This window comes from Diospyros lotus, chromosome 11 (genome assembly GCF_014633365.1).
Source record: "Diospyros lotus cultivar Yz01 chromosome 11, ASM1463336v1, whole genome shotgun sequence".
NCBI lineage: Eukaryota > Viridiplantae > Streptophyta > Magnoliopsida > Ericales > Ebenaceae > Diospyros > Diospyros lotus.
In genome coordinates, this window is record NC_068348.1 from 18624417 (window position 1) to 18645286 (window position 20870).

At 36.7% G+C, this 20870-nt stretch overlaps 1 protein-coding gene across 1 annotated transcript; it reads right to left on the bottom strand.

The window, feature by feature from the left end:
* Positions 1 to 1934: 1934 nt before the first annotated feature.
* Positions 1935 to 20703, bottom strand: LOC127813042 (peroxisomal acyl-coenzyme A oxidase 1). The gene is made up of 15 exons (XM_052353735.1): positions 20538 to 20703; positions 20255 to 20405; positions 18244 to 18352; positions 18059 to 18120; positions 17648 to 17857; positions 13856 to 13943; positions 13561 to 13723; positions 11045 to 11243; positions 8907 to 9104; positions 6569 to 6700; positions 4220 to 4340; positions 3847 to 3957; positions 2868 to 2937; positions 2552 to 2735; positions 1935 to 2453 (listed from the first exon to the last, which is right to left on the bottom strand). The coding sequence occupies exons 2-15, from the start codon at positions 20390 to 20392 to the stop codon at positions 2244 to 2246; spliced, it is 1995 nt and encodes a 664-aa protein (XP_052209695.1). The 5' UTR covers positions 20393 to 20405; positions 20538 to 20703; the 3' UTR covers positions 1935 to 2243.
* Positions 20704 to 20870: the final 167 nt, after the last annotated feature.

Consider the following 20870-nt stretch of genomic DNA (forward strand, 5'->3'; position numbering starts at 1 on the left):
CAACATATATTTTAACTATTTTTTGGCAAAATATGGAGTGAGGCATAAGATTGCCACTCCATATCACCCCCAAACAAGCGGTTAGGTGGAAATCTCTAACCGAGAATTGAAGAAGATCCTTGAGCTCACTGTGAGTGCATCCCGAAAAGATTGGTCCAAGAAGCTGGATGATGCACTATGGGCTTATCGCACAACTTTCAAGACTCCAATTGATATGTCACCGTATCGCCTTGTGTTTGGAAAAACATGCCATCTACCTGTTGAGTTGGAGCATTGGGCCTACTGGGCAATCAAAAAGTTGAATTTTGATCTTAAGAAGGCTGGTGAGAAATGGCTACTATAGTTAAACAAAATGGATGAATTTAGGCTGGAAGCATACGAGAATGCCAAGCTTTATAAAGAAAAGACCAAAAAATGGCATGATCAACATATACAAAGAAAGAAATTTGAGGTGGGTAGAAGGTTTTATTGTTTAATTAACACCTCAAGTTCTTCCCAGGTAAACTACATTCCAGATGGACAGGAATTAACGCCTCAAGTTCTTCCTGAGTAAACTTTCCAAATGGTCGGGGTTGTTCACTGTTATCAATGTCCATCCACATGGCATTGTTTAACAGGTATGTGAAAAGTAGAGTTGTGAACTCAAGTTAGATACTGAGTGTGTTTGAACTATCATATATATGGTATTTATATAAATAAAGACATACACTCCATAGAAAAAGCAAAATAATATCATAGCACACGTTTCATACCATGTGTGCAAAGGTCGACCAAAATAAGGTAACAAAATATATGGATCTCTTCTTTTAGTTGTGTGAGAGTCTCGAGGTCACAAGAATCTCATAAAATGCCATTTGACCTTTAATTGTTTCTTAAAGTTATGATTTGAAACAGCTATCTTGGAATGTTACCAAAGACCATGTATGATCTAGTCAGATGTAGCATATCTAGAAAAAAACTATATTGGAATGTTACCAAAGACCATGTATGATCTGGTTAAATGTAGTATATCTAGAAAAACGATTGAATTAAGATAAAAATATTTCAAGAAGAAATAAAGATCTATTTGAGTGTCACATTTGAATGTATTCACAGATTGACCAATTATAATCATTCATTGAATTATAATGGTGAATATAAATTTTTATTGAACAAGTGATGAATCAAATTGAAATCTAGACGTGACTTGATAGTTTTGGGGTATAGCATATAGACTCTACTTGAATAATGGAGTTGTTATATATACCTAACAGTTATATAACAACCACCTCTCGAAGAAAAGAATATGTTGATCACATAGCCTATCTGTCTATATGGAACTTATAAAGAAATAAGAATATATAGGTATGTGAACTCATTATATGAGTGTAAGATGTAGTAAATCTAGGTTATGTACTTAGTCGATCCATCCATAACAGATTCTAGATTCAGACTCGAATCCAGATCTAGATCCACAATCGAATTTGCAACCACTATGTGCAGTTGTAGATGGAACAACTATCAATTACAGTTAAATCTTGTTTCATCCATTTATGGTAGAAGTGGGTGCAGATGGAACAACTATCAATTACAGTTAAATCTTGTTTCATCCATTCATGGCAGTGGATACATTATAGTATATATATATATATATATATATATATATTGCTAATATATACAAAAAAATATGATGATGCAAAAAACAAATACAGAAATTGCTGCAAGAAATAAGTGAAAACTCTCAAAACATTAAAAAAATATTTGCGTGCATGTGAGGCATTTAGGCTGCGAAAATAAATAATTTTTATTATAATTTTATTTAATACTAATAACTCAATCAATCGGTCCTACTTCGGCTATGTAAACCAGATAAATCCAATTTATTGTATGAATCATTTGGTTTCATTATTTCTAACATGTTATGTTGTACTCTTAAACTAAATAATACGGTACGGTTGGTCAGCTAAATCTAGTCCCATTTTCGGGTTATGTCCAAACATAAAGCACATGAAAGCCATCATTCACAAGGAAGGATGTGCATAAACTGAACTGATCTATCTATCTATCCATCCATCAACCAACATAAAAATAAAAATATCCCATTCTTCTGCCTTTGGCTGGGCTTATTTAAATTATATGTTCCCAAGATAATTACTTTTTTTGCTGACAGTATTACCCCTCTCTCTAATAAAATTTCATCTGTTACGATCACACACAGCATACGGATTGAGGACCCGAAATTCACTACAAGTAGAAGTTCCCCTTCAGAGTCTGGCTGCGCGGAGCTGTTGCTTCATCAGTGGCCGGATGTATTCGTGGTAGCCATCAGGCACGACCGAATCATTTAGAGGATCCTTCCACGCTGCCTCGTAAAGTTTTGGATATACATTTCCATCGTAGCAACCCAGAATTGAGCCCAGGAAGTGGTCGGTGTGGTTAAACGCGTCAACCAGAGCAATTGCATTTGGGCGAACCTGTCGACAAACATGAGTTTGGGGCCAGTAAGAAAAATTCTCACTCTTTTTCCTTAAAAGAGGAAAAAATATACTTTTTGTGAATAACTCGGACAAACCTGGGAATACAAAGATCTAAGTTGATCATTTGCAAGGGAAGCCTGCTTGGAGGTGATGCAGCTCGTGGAGAGAAAATCGCCTTGATGCTTGTGGAGGAGGAAGAGGGCATAAATGCTGCAAAGGACCTCCAACTGTTGTTTAATCCCCTTTCCAGGAATGTCCTGTTGCACTTTGTCAATGAACCTGAACGAGAAGAAAGTTTCTTATTTCCAAGCGGAAAACAAAGGCTAGATAAAACAACCAGATAACAATTTTCCCTCGGGCATTCATATCTATTGATGGAAGTTCATTGGGAGGAGAGTAAAAGGCGCTCACTTGGAAACTACAATTAATTGGCAATGAGCAACTGCTGCCTCCACTAAATCAGCTGAGAGTTCTGCAAAGCCTGAATACACATATTATAAATATATATATGAATTAGGAAATGTCAAAGCATTTTAATTGCCGCAATCCACCACTATTTTAGGGAGACATTTTCACTTGGAATTCAAGGAGAACCTATCCTTTTAAAATTTTACCTGTCCAAGAAGAGGGAACACCCAAAAGTTACCATGCAGGTTATGTAATTCTTCATCATATGAGCACCCTGTTTAAAATACTAGATAACGTTGACCCAAAGTGTAAGACCCAGCTACGACAGGATAGGTGAAGTTCTGTTTCAGTAAAACTGGCAGGTTTCCACAGTGACAAAGGGAGCATTTACCTGTCCCACACTGGGGTGGTGAGGAAGATCCTGAGAAGCTTACAAAACCTGTCTTCACTATCTAGTACGAGGCGTTTTAAAGCAGACAGTATCTTACTGGGTCGAGGTACTGAGGCATTACAGATGGTATCATGGAATCATAAGTGACCAACCATGCCGGCATGGTCCATGCACGCATGGATGCCCTTAAGGTGGGTGTATTGTCAGACCCAACTGCAAGACAGGAGTTGAAGTCCCTTTTCTGTGAAACAAGTGGGACACTAAAAGGCTTCCAAGGTAGAAAAGGAGACACACATTCACTGGACACACATTGGATGGTGAGGAAGATCCTGAGAAGCTTATAAAGATTTGATTTCTCTCTCTCAGCTTGTGTTTTGATATTATACTAAATTGGAGGAACCAGGTTTCTTTATACAAAGAGGATAACTAATGAGAGAAACATCTAACTATTGGCTAAAAACTGATTAAACAAACAGCTTAACTTATTCCATCACTCCTGGAAAATATTCCTTAATTCAATGAAAATTGACACAGCAAAAGAAGAAAACAGGAGAGAGCACGAGATATTTAAATTTATCAAATAAGAAATACCTTCTTCTGGACTTGAAAACTTGCTTAAATGCTGAGCACAGGCAATGGACATTCTAGCAGCCCTGGCCTCAAATACCTCCAATATTGCACTGGGCTTTAACCAATCCTCGGCTACATGTTATCAAGGAAACACAGATTACCAAGTGAAAATATGCAACTGCAGATACAGGATTAATCTCTGGGAAGAATGATCCATCAAATGTGGCGTTGAAAGTTTGAAATGGTTGCAGTTCTATAACTTCTTCAGGTAACAATTAATGGTTATTAGTATATCCATTCTTAGCATACACATTTCCACTGTATTTCCAAAGCTCATACACAGAAAGCTTGAAGAAGGCTTGAACAATCAGCATGATGGAAAAAGAACTAGTACCTCTTTGAACATTGCAACGGCATTGCATTAGATGCTCAATTTGCCGCATATAAGCTGTTGCACCTGCTGGTTGTTTTCCAGATCCCAGCTGAGAAACAGTCTTCATGAGAAACCTTGCAACCTATACAGAAAAGCAACATGAGATGGAGAAGCCAGCATTGGCATAAGTTGGAGCTGCTTGAAGAGAAACCTGCAGTCCCCCAGTATGTAATGAAATAACCAGCTGTGGTCTGACAATACATTTGATACCCAAGTGTTCCAACTGGTGATGCTTAGAAGATGCGTGCAAAACAATGGTTAAGTGGTGTATTCTCATTTGAATATGGTTATTTCTAACCCACGCCCACTTCATTAGTGACAACCACATCAATGACCATAATATGTACATGTAGAACTGCGACTCTACAATGAAATGAGTTCCATATGAAACTAGACTTGTTGAAGATTTGAATCATAAGATTTCACCACGCCATTAAAATGGCATGGTAGATCAAGTCAACAAGGGAATTTGGGTTATAATAACACCTAGCTTAGTAACACAGCAAATGGATGGTAGCTATAGTGCCAACTACATAGGAGCAGGAATCAATGCAAAGAAGGGGCATCCCTAGTACACGAAGCTCCCTGTTTTGTGTGTGTCCGGGGAGAGTCGTTCTTGTGCGCATCTTTGCCCTTGGTTTGCAAAGAGGCTGTTTCCATAATTCTATCTATAAAGGAGCAACCTAGCCAATGCTACAAGGCATTATGATGTATTCATTGAAAGAAAAAAGTCCATTCTTTTAAATAATAAACATTAGCATGGACTCATGAGAATTTCCAAGACATTATGATTTTTCTACATATAATGGAGATATAACATATATCAGCCAGAGTGCAACTTCAAACAATCATCCTGCATTTTCACCTTTTCTTAGTAACTTGTGACATCTCTCTCAAGAAAAAGAAAGGGTTAATAGCCTGATTTATTCTGAACTTTTAACCAATTTTCAATTTAATCTTATTTTGAGAATTGTTTCAATTTATGCCTTATACTTTAAGATTGGTTGTAATTGTATCCTAATTTACTCTAACATGTGCCCCTGTTAACATGGCAAGATGACCTGACATGCTGATGTGTCAAATTGCCAACTCATCAATGAAACGAAGCCGTTTTAAACCCACAATCAGGTTGACTTGACTTTTTTTTTTTTTTTAATCGACGCAAGATGGTGACCACAACACAAATCAGAATGTTCAGAGTCGACATTATATGGATGTTGAAGCAGAACAACGGAATCTAGAAACGGGATTGGCAGATCTTGGTGATGACAATTCTGGGCAGATGCAACATTAGCATTCCCATATGATTATTGCTCAAGACTCAGCGTTGGTAAGTATTGACAATCCTATGTTTGAGGATGGGGCTTCCAGGAAGCTAAATCAAAATACCCAGTATTCGGCCAGTTCATTGGATCAAGCTCAGTTCACCGAACCGACGACTGAGAAGTTGAGTCCAGCACAAACTGGAATTTTAATTGATAATTTTGGGAGGCCTTTGAAGCCTATGGAGATGGAGGTTCATGAGATTCATCAGCCCACAGTTCAAGTGGAAATTGGAAATCATAATTGGGCAAACAAATCAATTGTTAACCGAGGCATTAACAGTACAGGTGGTAATGGAACGATCTTGGAGGCAGTGGATTGGCAAGCAGTTGATTCGGAAAATCAGTGGTCGCCGTGCAGCAGCAGCTTCTTCTGTCGCTTCGCTTCTGTTGAGAAGGAGAAACCCTAAATCTCGATTGTGGGTTTAAAACGGCGCTGTTTCATCGATGAGTCAACAATTTGACATATCAGCGTGCCAGCTCATCTCGCCACGTCAACAAAGGTACATACCAGAGCAAATTGGAATACAATTGCAACCAATCTTAAAGTATTAGGCATCAATTGAAACAATTCTCAAAACATGATTAAATTGAAATTGGCAAAAAGTTCAGGATAAATCAGGCTATTAACCAAAAAGAAATGAAAATGGGGAATCAAAATTCCAAATCCCAAACAAAGGTCAAGAATGAGAATTGGCGAGATTTAGATTATATAATCTAAGGTCAAAACGAATACAAGAGATAAGTATGATTATTCTGGAAGTTTTCTCCTCATAGAAATACAATAAACCCTTACCTACTAATCCATTTCTCAATTGGGGAATGCTAGCATTTCAAATACAGGAATGCAAATTTTGTTGACATCCAAATAAGACTACTATGCAGCATGTTAAGTTGACTCGGCATTCTCTTGGAATATCCACATGAGAGAAAAATAAATAAATAAAAAGGCATTAAGGATGAAAAATTAACTCATAATAGCATGTACCTGTAGAAGCAGCACAATGTTGTCTCCTTCATATGTACAGGCAGGGACATAAACGGCAAATAATTCAGGAAGTCCACTGCTACAAAGGTAGCCGTGGCCACCACACAACTTCCGGCACTCTTCAATACCATCCTGCAACAGATAATAGTGCTAATCTATTAAGAATCATCCAGCTAATGGAATGATGCAAATGTAACATGAAGTTTTCATATAAAAGCATGTTTTATTATAGTATTGTGGGCTACAACACGACATCTGCAAGAAATCAACATATTGGCATTGATACTTCTTCATTTGTAATGTATATTCTCGTACACAAATATGATAAATGAAATAAACAAGTTGATTCTTAGTAGATGGAAATGATGATATGTGATTGGAAATTGTTGTGTTTGACCATGTGATTAGAAATTCTTAATATGTATTTGGATATTGTTTTGTTTGAACTTGCAAAAGCAGCTAGTAAGCAGGCATTTTAATAACTGTTAGACAAGTTGATAGAGGACAAGCAATATCAAGCTGAGGACAGAATCTGCAGATCTGCGGCAGAAGCTGAAGTAGTTACTAGAATAGGAAACAGCCAAACATGGTAGAAAGGGATGCATCATGCTCATGCTCTCCCCCAATAAGGAAAGCCTCTTTACACATCCACACCACCTAAAATGAGTCAGCAGCAGTGTAAACACCCGCTGAGTTTGAATGTGAGAAAATTTATCCCAAACATTTGAAGTGTTACTTATTTGCAATCAAGTTTTGCAAGCACCATAGGGAAGTGAATTTTCCATAAAATCCAAATCTAATCAGCAACCACTATGTATTTTGTGCTTAAAATTCCCCCAGTTTGACACAGAAAGAAAAACCTACCATCACTTGGAGACTCAACTAATCAACCCCATCGAAAGAGAGACATATACTAAATTCCCAATCCCCCCCCCCCCCCCCCCAAACAAAAAAAATAAATAAAAAAAAAATAAACAACCAAATAAAAGGGGAAACATATTAAACATCAGCGTTTTTGTGTTTTAAGCCATGCCTTCCAGCTCTTCATAACTTCTGCTGTTTCCCACCCACAATATCTCAACCACTGGTCAATTGCCCTACTAAACACCAGAAACCTACTTCTAGAATAGTGAGGAGCAAACATTGAAAGATCAACAACCTCCCTTGTCCGGCTTATAATTAACATCAAATTCAGGACAAGTTGATCATCCTAATCTTTAATCTCATGTATTAATTAGGGAGCTAGCTACATTCAGATTCACCAGTATAGTTTAAAATCATCCCTACTCACTTCCTATAAGAAGCATATAGTGACTCATGAACTAGGAAGCATGGGCACATCTCACAATGTGTTGTGTTCAGCTCTGAGAAGTCAAGCATTGATGTCATTAGCATGTATTGACACAAGTAAAATTCTAGCATAAAGAGGACATTGCCATATATTGGTTCCCTTCAATTTACTAGGAGGTGTAAGACAGGAGATAGATCTAAATGACAGTTAAGCTTATCTAATTGAGTCCTCTCCCATGCAAGGACATTGTCTCTTCCAATCTCCCAAATATCTCTAACATCTGTCTATTATTGTGTGCCAAATTGCTTTGGCTCTTAAGGAAGTTCCAAGAAATCAATCCATGTGGAATGATAAATGAGACCTAACTTTGCATCCCAAAGTAAAAAGCTGCTGCCTAAAGATACAGTATGCCTCAAACCTGACCTATTATTCATTACCCAAACAAGAAAATGCACTTTATTTAACCTGGCTACAAATACATCTCTCATGTAAATAGTCAATTAAAAGAGCATAAGGGTTAGTCAAAGTTTTCAATTCCAACAAACACTGAAATAAACTTTGAACAAATTCAGGAAAAAAGAAAAAAAGAAATAACCTTGAATAAATAATCTCAATGGTCCAATAACCATGGCAGCAGAACTTCCTCTCCAGGAGTAACTATGTAGCAATGTTATAAATCCAAGTCTTCATATAATCCTAATTCTGCACCCCCCCACCCCTCTCCTTTTTTGAAAGTAAGCAACCATATGGACAACTACCACCATCGAGGTGGCAAATCCTGTCCAAGGAATTCTATCTTATATTGGTGAATCAAAAGTACAGCTACTAGAATGTTGAAGCTTAAAGTACATGTATTTCCATTTAAGAACTAGCTCTGGATAGTATCCAGAGATCTCAGCAAGGAGCTAATAAAAGATGAAAAATTACCATTTCCATATTAAAATTATAACACGAGTTTTTTGATTATGAATTGCTCACAATCACATGAACTTCTAAAAAATCATTTGGCCACAAGTTTGATGATAAGAATCAGTTTTAATTACTTACAGCTGTAGCAGTAGTAGTCAGAGACTTCAACCCAGCAGTGCAAGCATGAGCCTCAGGCAATGTTGAGAAATCATTTGCCTGCAATCTTTGGGTCACATCCATGTACAACCATTTCAACCACTCCCCAACAAATCTGAAAGCATAAGCCGAAGCCAGCAAAGGAAATAGCCTACTTTGCTGGGTTTTGTAATCAATGACCTAGAGAACCACCCACCAGTCAGAAAAAGCATTCGTGAGTTTTTAGAGCAGATGCAAGAATCAACTATTAATTTCTAAAATTTGCCAATGAAAAAGAAAATGCATTAGCTTTGTTCTCAAGAAGCTACAATGAAGCATGAGCAACAAAAGAACATATTAAAATAGCTCCTATTTAATGTGTGTATAAAGTTAAATATTTAGTATACATCAAAGCCAGTTCCTTTAATAAATCAATTATTCCAAGATAGCAGAAGTGATCCCTCCCATAAAGTAATTGTAAATGCTTAGGTACTTGTATCCAGGTCCACACATTAGGAAATTAAATTAATCTAATGCCTAAATAAAGTCCCAGACAACGAGCCTTAATAGCAATAGTAAGTGTTGGACGATGAGATAGGATGCTCGAGTTTTAAAGGGAGATAGGATTGTTGGAGATAAGATAAGTCTTCAAGATTGGAAGGGCGAGGCAGCCTAGAAGATAAGATAAGCTACCAAATTTAAAGGGATGATGCAGCTGGAAGAAGAAGATAATTCTGAATTTTAAATATCAGTTGCTGTTATTTATCTTCTAAAGTTTAAATTCAAATTTATTCCTGTTTTCTAAGAGATAGCAGAGATATTTTTCCTTGTATAAATACCCCCTACTCAGATTCAATAAAACTCAAGTAAGCTTTCCAAGATTTTTAGCTTACTTCAGTAAGTGTTGAGAGTAGAAATAATAGTATAAATGATAAAATTAGCTCTCTATCTAATAGCTTAACCTTTTAGATTAGATGGTGGTTAACAATTCAACAATAAGGTTGCTCTTCTGTGACTGGAACAGGAAGGTTATGAGTTTGAGTTATGGAAATAACCTCCTTGCAAAAAAGTAAGGAAAAGATGAAACATTGCATATGAATACAACCCCCGCAAAGCAGGAGGCCTTGTGTACTAGGGGCAACCAATTTAAATAAAGCCCCAACATGAGAGTGAAAAGACTACCAATATCCTATTCGTCTATGATTTAAGTAATTAGTGAATGGGATATTATCTTTAGAATTTGGAGTCTTTCAGAATTTTCAGTACTCACACAGTCAAACTACTGTTGCTTTCATGGAATAGCTGTATGGGCAAGATAAGAGCTGCGTGGTTTACAGGAACCAAGGTCCTAAATTGTGTTGCAAGTATAGTTGTCCCCATGGATGGTTGACTTGAAAGTATGATCCACGCCTTTTTGATGACCAAGGAGGCTTGTTTTTGTACACAAGTATAACATATCTATCAGTTTAACTATAATTTAGAATATGGATAACAAATTTCATTAAGTATGCCCATGTGTTTTTAATTACAGGCATCAAAAGTATGTTATTTGATAAGTCCAAGAATCCCATTTAATGATTTCCCTATAAGGAATACCATCCAGACAATAAACAAGGCAAATGATTACAAAATTGATTCAGGTTGTGATAATAAAGATAATTTGGGGCAGTTTTGAAATTATGGTTTTTCAAGAGCAAAATACAAAAGAGGATTCACGTAGCGGATTCCGAGTGGTTAGGAAACTGCTTAATTGAATTGAATTGATCACTGATTCTTATCCAACTACTCAAATAAAATATGGTCTAACTTAATACAGATGCTGAATTCCTAGATGTTCTGAGATGGGTAATTAGGAATCCCCATTCTTCTTAATGAAAATTAGAATCAACACCCATCCTCAGAATCATTTTTCCTTTTTAAACTTCATATAAACAATTGACATCAGACTGATTATTGTTCACAAAATTAGCAAGGGATAAATTAAAATTTTCTCAGTAGAGATTCCAATCAAAGATAACACTCAATCTAATTCTAAAGTACGTTTGTTCTGTGGAGGCAGAAAAGGTCAAGTCAAGTTACTTTATTTTTCAAGTAATATCAAATTTCTTATATGGCTTTCATATGCAAAAATTTTTCAATACCTGGGTCTCGGGTCCACCATCCTGTGATCCAAACTGTCTACGAACAGCACTATATCTAGTGGCAATGCAAACTGCCCGGGACAAAGCACAGGAAGCATCTGCTACTATTGTTTGCCGGACATATACCATAGTACCATAAACTAGCTGCCGGGGAACATTGGACTGCACATATTTCCCTTCCCGTGTAACCTGTGAAACCCTGAGGCATTTAAAATAAGCTTCAAAAACCTGTCCTCTATATTCAAAATGCATCTATGTAACAAGTAAAACTGATTAAGGTATCTATGCTGTGTACAAGTAAAGTATGTAATAACATGGCATTGTATGTCGTCAAAAGATAAGGATGAATATACTGATGTCCACCTTTGTGCATGGACCGAGCATAATTCCATATAGCTGCCATATTTAAAATGCATCTATCTATAGAAGTAAAACTGATTAAGGTATCTATGCCCTGTACAAGTAAGCTATGTAATAACATGGTATTGTATGCCGTCAAAAGATAAGGATGAATATACTGATGTCCACCTTTGTGCATGGACCGAGCATAATTTCATATAGCTGCCATTATTAACAAGCTTCATCATGTTAAATTCTTTGAAATACACGAGTGTCATGTACCTAGGGTTTAGAATGGAATTTGGGAGAAATCGTGGAACATGGAACAGCAAGATAGGGAGAATTAGAGCAGTAAGAGAGAACAGACAGAATTAAGAGGTAACAGAGGTGATCAAGAGAGAGAACAGAGAATTGAGAGGGAAGAATAGAGAAATCAGAGAGGAAATTGATGAGAGGGAAAGTCTGAAATTCAAATATCATTCAACAACATACATTCTCCTATAATACCAAAACAAATAACAAAACAGAAATACAACCAAAACAGAAATACATATAATACAGCCAAAACAGCTACAGGATAAGAGTACAACCAAAACAGAAATACATATAATACCTATTACTAATCTATCCTTGGGGTCATGACAATGATGTGGATCATGAAAAACAAGATTACTTGTATGCATATATGTTTCATTTACTTCTTTTCCTCTCTTCATCCAAATTTGGATCTCTTTTACAAACTCCAAACAAATAGAGTGGAGAAGCATCACTCCTGGCTACTCCCTTTCCCTTATCAAAAGGTTGTGCAAAGACAGCTTCTAATTCATTACTTAACTGAAAACCATTCCAGCGGAACTTCCAAGCAGTAGGAAGCCTGTATTTCTCAATTTATTCACCAGTAACTATGGCACACTTAAGTAAAATGATGAAATAAGACATTTTAGAATAAACTACTCAATATGCTGTTTAACTTATGGAAGAAAGAGAGAGATCTTGTTTCAAAAATTGATCACAATGTCATACATTCTCTAATAAATACATCAATCATACCAAATTCAAAAAGGATTCAATGGCGTTAGCCGCGTTACTATCCAAACTAGAAAGAGAACCATAGTACCATCACCATGTCTACACATGCCATTCTCACCATAGCTACACTTAATATCTCATCAAATCTTGATATTTGCAAGCAATACACTTCAGAATGGAAATATTTTGTTTCCTTAGAGAAATCCATTTAGTTCACGTTCTTTGTGAGAATCACTTTTAATTGAGGGTAATTTTTTCTAATATATATATATATATATATATATATTCTGCCTCTATTTCTGCTTTTGCTTCACATTAGAAGCTTCAAATTTCTACTTCACAAAAAAAAAAAAAAAAAAAAAAAGTCATACAAAAGTACTTTTTTTCTCATGGTCAAACACAACAAAAATATGCAAAAGTGCTTTTATCTATACGAAAGTACTTTTTGGTTTATCCACCACATGGATAACAATCTATTAGTCCTATCCCTTCACTTCATGTTTACAAATTAATTACAGGCTATCCACCAACACACCCTCCTATAGATTATCTTGAATGCAATTTCTTATCTTTGTCTATGTCATATAGATTTGAGTATGGCTGGCGTCAAGCATGTGTCTTAAGTGTTAGATTCATAAAAATCTAATGTCCAAGAATATGCTGCAAAAGTTTTTATTTTTAAAATACTACTTTAATTTATTTAACTATAATGTCTACAAATTTAACCAGTCCTTTTATGCATAGTTTCATAGTGAACTCTCCCATTTAACATATTTATTACGTTCAGACACATATCCAATATTTTATCCAAATAAAGGTCCAGTATCTATAACAGGTAAATTGCTAACTTTGAGAAGTACATGTAACATGGATAGCTGTTCCTTGGACTCTTCACTTCATTGACCTTTGCAACATGATCTAATGTAAGGAGGAGAAAAGATACAAGATGTTTTCAAGTATAATATCCGATACAAGTGGATGAAAGTGATATTTTAGAATAACTAAATTAACAAGCTTGTGGCTTATTCAATAAAAATATGAGATCATGATTGCTTTAGATTAAATAGTTTAGACTTCAAACCTCAGTGACCTAGAATTAGGATGTGAAGTAAATTCAATAGAGGCCCAACATGCAGAAAAGTACACACCTCATCAACATTTGGTCTCTTGGGATACGGACATGGTCGAATCTTAAGACCCCATTGTCCATGGTGTTGTATGCTCCATTTCCAAATTTCATTCCAATATCCCCAACAGTTACACCTGGGAGAGGGGAATGATTTTCCAAGTTCCGAAGTTGGACAATAAAACCTGAAAGGAAAACAAAAATTTGAACAGCATGTGGTTAACAGTTCTTTATCAAATGTATCAAATGTATAATGGTTTGTAAAATTTAAGTAGACAAGTTTGCTCTCTATGATAGTAACAAGAGGAAACAGTTACCATGCACTCCATGGTCCTGACCGTCTGTTATAAGACGAGCATAAACAACAGCATGCGTAGACACCTTACCCAGTCCACCAGGCCACCACTGTTAAAAAGTAAAGAAAGATAAGAACCTGCTTTACAAGGCTTATCTGAAAGAGATGTGGAAAAGCCACTTATTTTCACAATGTCATATACTACAAAAGAATACTATCAGTTCCATATGGAATCTGATGAGCAGTTCTGACGCAGCGTGTAGCGCGAGTGTGAAGAAAACACACCAAAATAAACACTTGAAAGAGCAAACTTCAATGGCCGAAGCTTGGCTTTCAAGAAGACGCAAAAACAATACTGTTTTGCTAAGAAAACCCAAATAGGTTGCTGAAATTTGATTGATTAAAACTTGATTACAAACTCTAGATTCTAGGCATATTTATAGTATTTGGCTAATCCAAATCCATCTAATATTTGGAAAACAAAATCCAATTAGAATTCTAATAGAAATAAATCCTAAATAAAATTTAACTAGAATCCTAATAAAAATAAAACTCTAATCAAACATGAAGTAGAATCCTAAATCAAGTAGAAACATGAAATAGAATCCTAAATCAAGTAGAAATATAAAGTAGAATCCTAAATCAAGTAAAATTCTAAAACTTAAGAAGTATTAAAATAACATTATGACACTACTATTTTGGTGATACTATTCCGGTTTAGTTGGGTCGGCCTTGGGCCGAGTCTTGATTGGTGACCGCATCATTCACCTTCACTTGAGAAAAATTCGACCTCGAATTTTGATCCTGTTTGGACAAATCCACATCCGATAAGTACGAAGAGATATTAGCCACTTTGAATGTTTAGAAATACCCATATGATTAGGCAAATCCAAAACATAAGCATTGTCATTGGTCTTCTTTGGAATCTTGTAAGGACCATACTTCTTTGGCTTGAACTTGTTATGCTTTCCTGTTGGAATTCGTTCCTTCTTCAAAAAGATCATAACTTCATCTCCAATCTCAAATACCTTGTGCTTCCTATGCTTGTCAGCTGTTGCCTTATATTTCTTATTTGTGCAACTTTTGCTTGACATCTTCCTAAACTGCTTGAACTTTTCTGCTAAGAGAACATGAGCAAAGACATTCCTCCCCTTCTTAGCCATATCAGCATTGGCATGGGTCCAATCATCACCATGTTTGTTGCCTTCTGCCTCCATTGCATTATTACTGTTAGATTGAGGATGTTGAACCTTCCATCTTGAGCGCTTCTCTAATTTGGTAGATCTTATTGCCTTCGATTCAACCATGCCAGAGCTTGAATGAACTGTAGAAGGATTTGCTACCATGACCTCTATCTCCTTTACAGTCGCAAGTCGATCAGAAGAAACACCACCATCCTTGGGTTGCGAAGCAATGCTTGAGCCATCGGGACTGGAAAATACCCCAGTATGAGTCAATAACCTTGGAGTTTTTGTCATGTTAGCAACATAAATAAGACCTGAGTTTGCAAACGTTGAGGTTGCTGGCACAACATAATCTTCGAAATCAAGCTCCACTTTATAAGCTTTGGTTTGATTCTTTTCCACTATGGGTAACAAAGTATAACGCACACCTTCTTTCTCAAGCTGATATGTGTTCTTCCTACCCGAGTGCGTAGCATCCACATCAAATTGCCAAGGCCTCCCAAATAAAATATGGCAAGCATCCATATCAACAATATCACAATAGACTTCGTCGGAGTACTTACCAATAGAGAAAGGCACTCTGCAACGTTCATCCACATATATGCCACAAACTTCTTTGATCCATCCAATCATGTAAGGGCTTGGATGTTTTTCAGGAGTTAACTGCATCTTTGCCACCACATCTCTTCCTATGATGTTCTCTTGACTTCCACTATCAATAATCAACTCAAAGATTTTTCTTTTCACCGTACACCTCGTGCGAAAAAGCTTATGCCGTTGAGTAGTATCTTCATTCTTTTGAGATAGCATTAATTTCCTCACTACACAGGTATATTGCTCATGTCCATAATCTTCTTTGTCATCCTCCCCATCAGGCCCGCAATATACTTCTTCTTCAGCAACATCTTCCTCTTCCTTTTCTACAATGTTAACTCGAATGTTTCCCCCTGTTGTAGCCTTATTAGGGTTGACTGTATGGGGTGGATTGGAGGGTTGCGCCCCTTGAACCGACTTGCCTTTATCAAAAGCTGGTTGTTTATTTTCATTCCCACTATACCGACAATAGTTGTCATTACGAGATCTCTCACTCAACATTAACTCAGCCTTTAAAGCTAAGTTCCTTGCTTCTTGCACACTCAGAACCATCTGAACCCCAATTTTATCACGAATAGCAAGCTTCAATCCATTCAAGTAACGAGCTGCTTGTTGATTGTCACTTTCTGACAATTGGTTTCTCTCCGCCAATCGCAGAAACTCAGAGGTATATTCATTCACACTCTTCATTCCCTGTGCACATCTTTGATAAGCTTCAAACATATATTGTTCATAGTCAGGGGGCAAAAACCTACCTCTTAACAGTTGCTTCATTCGTCTCCATGTCTGAACTGGCTGTCGGCCTTCCCTCAATCTCGTTTCTCTTAATCGCTCCCACCAAACAGATGCACCGCCCTTCAACCTGTAAGCCACTAACTTTACTTGTCGTTCATCTGGGATCTCCATGTATTCGAAAAAACGGTCAACCTCAGTAATCCAATCCAGGAACCCCTCAATATCAAGATCTCCACTAAAGGTGGGAATATCAACTTTTAGTTTATACTCATCGTTGCTCCAGTGGTTGTGCTGATGCGCATTCCTCCTAACCCCTCTACCACCAGGGTTAGCTATTGCTCGACCAAAATCATCCTCTTCATCGCTATCTTCAATCATTGGTCTTCTAGGATTAACAAGGACATGATTAATAGGTGGTCTTCCCGCTCCGGCTTGATTCACCCCATTATTCAGGTTCCTGTCATCATCAACTCGTAGTAAGGTGCCCAATTGGTTGCTATGTTGCTCCAATCGCTGCTGGATAGTACGAGTTACTTCCCGCTGTTCTTCAATTGCTCTCCAAACTGCGAACAACCCCTGATCACCGTCACGAGGCTGGTTGCTACCGTTACCTTCAAGATTGGCCATCTGATTGGTTGATTAACCTCTCTGATACCACCTAACGCAGCGTGTAGCGCGAGTGTGAAGAAAACACACCAAAATAAACACTTGAAAGAGCAAACTTCAATGACCGAAGCTTGGCTTTCAAGAAGACGCAAAAACAATACTGTTTTGCTAAGAAAACCCAAATAGGTTGCTGAAATTTGATTGATTAAAACTTGATTACAAACTCTAGATTCTAGGCATATTTATAGTATTTGGCTAATCCAAATCCATCTAATATTTGGAAAACAAAATCCAATTAGAATTCTAATAGAAATAAATCCTAAATAAAATTTAACTAGAATCCTAATAAAAATAAAACTCTAATCAAACATGAAGTAGAATCCTAAATCAAGTAGAAACATGAAATAGAATCCTAAATCAAGTAGAAATATAAAGTAGAATCCTAAATCAAGTAGAATTCTAAAACTTAAGAAGTATTAAAATAACATTATGACACTACTATTTTGGTGATACTATTCCGGTTTAGTTGGGTCGGCCTTGGGCCGAGTCTTGATTGGTGACCGCATCAAGTTCCATACCATTAGCATCCAGCAATCAAGTGAAGACAAAAAAAAAAGGACAAACAAATGCAAAGACAGGAACAACAGAAAGAAAACAAAACAAAAGGTGAAGACTCTTGTAAACTATATACTCACTTTGCTTGAAGTCAAAGTAGGACTATGAATGATAAACTCATTGGTTTGGGGATCAAACGTTGCAGTGGTTTCAAGACCTTGTACATTAGAGCCATGACCAAGTTCAGTTTGTGCATAGCAGCCAATAATTTGCATCTTGTAAGCTAATGGCAACCATTTCTTCTGCTGCTCCTCAGTGCCTTGCCCTTTTATAGCAGGTACAAACATTCCCTACACAGGAGTGGTGAAACACGTATTTGGAAGTACTAAGAAGAACTTGCAATTTGAAGTTGTAAATAAAAAATTTAGCAGGCAGATCTGATTGCACTTAAATCCCTCTATTTATCCCTACAAGATTGACTGCAATTACACTTAAGAAACTGGCACATAAGTAATGAAAGCGAAACAAGAAATGGGGATGGAACAACATACCCAATGAAGATCAGTGAATGCAGGTTCATCCACATAAAACCTTAACGCTGATGCCTCTTCTTCTGCACACAATCAAACTTGCATTAGTAAGATTACAAGACAAAGACAAAATTGAAGAGTCCCTAAACTCAAGTCAGCCAAGAAAATTTAAGATAACAGTAGGTGAAACTAAAATGAAGATATACCAGAAAGATGGAGCTCAACAATTCTTTTCCATGCATATACTGCTTTTCTAAGAGTGTTTTTGAACAATGTCTTTCTGTCGAGCATTGCTCTGTTATCCTTCCGAAAAGCCTAAATCCCGAAACAAAATGCAAGACTAAAGTTAAATACTTCAAACCATTCAAATTGCAAAAAAATTAAACAGATGACCACTGCATAAATTAGTTGCACATGGTTGTGCAAGGACAGAAACCCACAACAAGATAGTAAGCATATGTTGATCCACCTGTCTACCGATGTTGCATGGCTCTTCTATTACCCCTAACTTACTATTGTAGCATGAGATATGTGTTGATCTCATTAATCTCATTAGATTGATTCTTCCTATCTCATTAAATTGATTGCTAAGCTAGGATAAGAAGTTTCCTAATATTGTGTATGTGTATCCTATAGTATTCTTTCCTATGCAGTAACTTTCTGTAAATGGTAGGTTTCTATAGTAGTGGATCCTCTTCCTCTCTATAAGAGGACCAACCCTTGTACTCTATGATTTAATCAATTGATTATTCAGTTTTCTTCTACACTTACCTAAGTCCATTGAATATAAGATAAGGAACAGGGTATGAGATGTGTCATGTCGTAACACAAATGCCCTCACTCAAAATTAGTAGTTGGATTAACTTTGTAGACTCACTGGATCAAGTAACACCCAGAAACACTTCTGGTATGCTGTTGATATAGGATTGGATTTGGATCTCAACAAACTTCCCTCCTAGACAGGAAGCAAATCTCACTTTGCCATAATTGAGCCATAGTCAGCCTCAAATATATCATCATACCCACATGATAATAGTCTTAGATCAACTCTAATCCCACTTCAAACACACGGACCCTCAACTAAAATTAATATTATAGACTCTGGGACCAAATAAGATATCTGAAACTCCCCCATTTTATTACAGATACAGGATAGAATCTTGTGTGCCACGATACTTGGATCCTCTTTTAATAATATTTGACAAAAAAGGCAATATTTGATGCCAAAGGAAATCTTCAAATTTCTAACATATATAAGAGGCATAGAAGTCTCATTTTTCCTAGTTCTGTCTAATTTGAAATGTATTTCTAGACAAAGATATCATATACTTTTACACATTATGCAATAGACATTTAACCATTCACAATGTATCCAAATAATCTCGTCCAACTTCTACATATTTATCCCATATCCTAAAATTAAGAGTTTAAGAAGATTTAAAACATGATATATTGGATCCTCATTCTTGGAACCATGTAAGATAGATGTCCACCTACCTACCTCCCCCTCTCAACCTGTGCATCATTTTGTATCTTCTATAAAATACCATAAAAATGACATTTTTTTTCCCCTTTTTTCTTCATCCTATTTTTTTAGAATAATTAAAAAAATGTTGGACACATATGAGGTCTAAAACTCTAGGGTCTAGGAGTTGGACACAAGGAGCTGGGGCAGAACCTACTTCTCAGCCAACCGCATGAAAAGTCCTTACATGAAAAAAATTAGGCACAACTAAATGTCGAGATGAAAATTGTGTTGTTCAACAATTGAAACCCTCATGTAAAATAAATTTAAAAAAAAAAAAAAAAGCACAATCAAGGATTTGAAAGTTTCAAAACTAAACCCCATTCAAAAGTCAAGAAATCTCTAGGTATAACCAACCAAATTAATATGTTTTCCCCGATGCCTTGCTAAAATTCAGGATCGGGTTAATGGAAAACTTGTGCAGCGAATGTTGATTGCTACTAAATGGCCATTAAATGTATACGCACCAAGCTACCATCTAATGCAAGAAAAATGTGCAATTAACCATCAAAATCATTAACAAACTAAACTTCAAAAATCAGAAATTCGAGTGATGGAAGAGAAGTAGAATTATCTCGCTGTCAAGACATCGAAACGCAAGAAGTCCAACAAACGGGAAAAGAAAATCGAATTAACGGAAGCTTATGAAATAAAAAATCAAAAAAGAATTGGGGAGAGAGACAGAGAATCACAGGATCGGCAGCGACGAGCTTGGAAATACGATCGGTGACTTCAAAAGTTCTGCGAGAACCAGCCCAGACGATCTTCATGGAATCAACATCGAACTGAGCCTTCTTTCGCTCGTGAGCCAAGTGATCCGCGCCCTCCATTGCTTCTTAGAATCTTCAAAATCAACACAAACAAAAACCCTAATTCACACGAATACGTTCATGTGCAAAACGTAGAATATGAGAAGAAGAAGAAGAAGCAAAAAGCAGGTAGATCAATTGGAAGCATCTATGCGGCGGTAACAACCAGGTCGGGATGCAGAGAGAGAGAGAGATATGATAAGGACGGGGTGGAGTGATGCAGAGTGCTTGGACAGGGCGTTGGCTTCGGGTAGCTGGCCACCTATGACAATTCACCCCACAGCCCCGCCGTAGGATACTATTGTTGAAAGCGATGTAATTGGGCAACGGACGTCCGCTGCCATGTCGGGGCGCGTGCATTTGAGATCATATGCCTCCCAAAGTAACGCCACTACAATGCACACGGGTAAAATTAATAAATAGTCAACGATCTTTAAAGTTGTAATTATTTATTTATTTAATTTTAAATTATAATCATTTATTCACTTAATTTTATTTA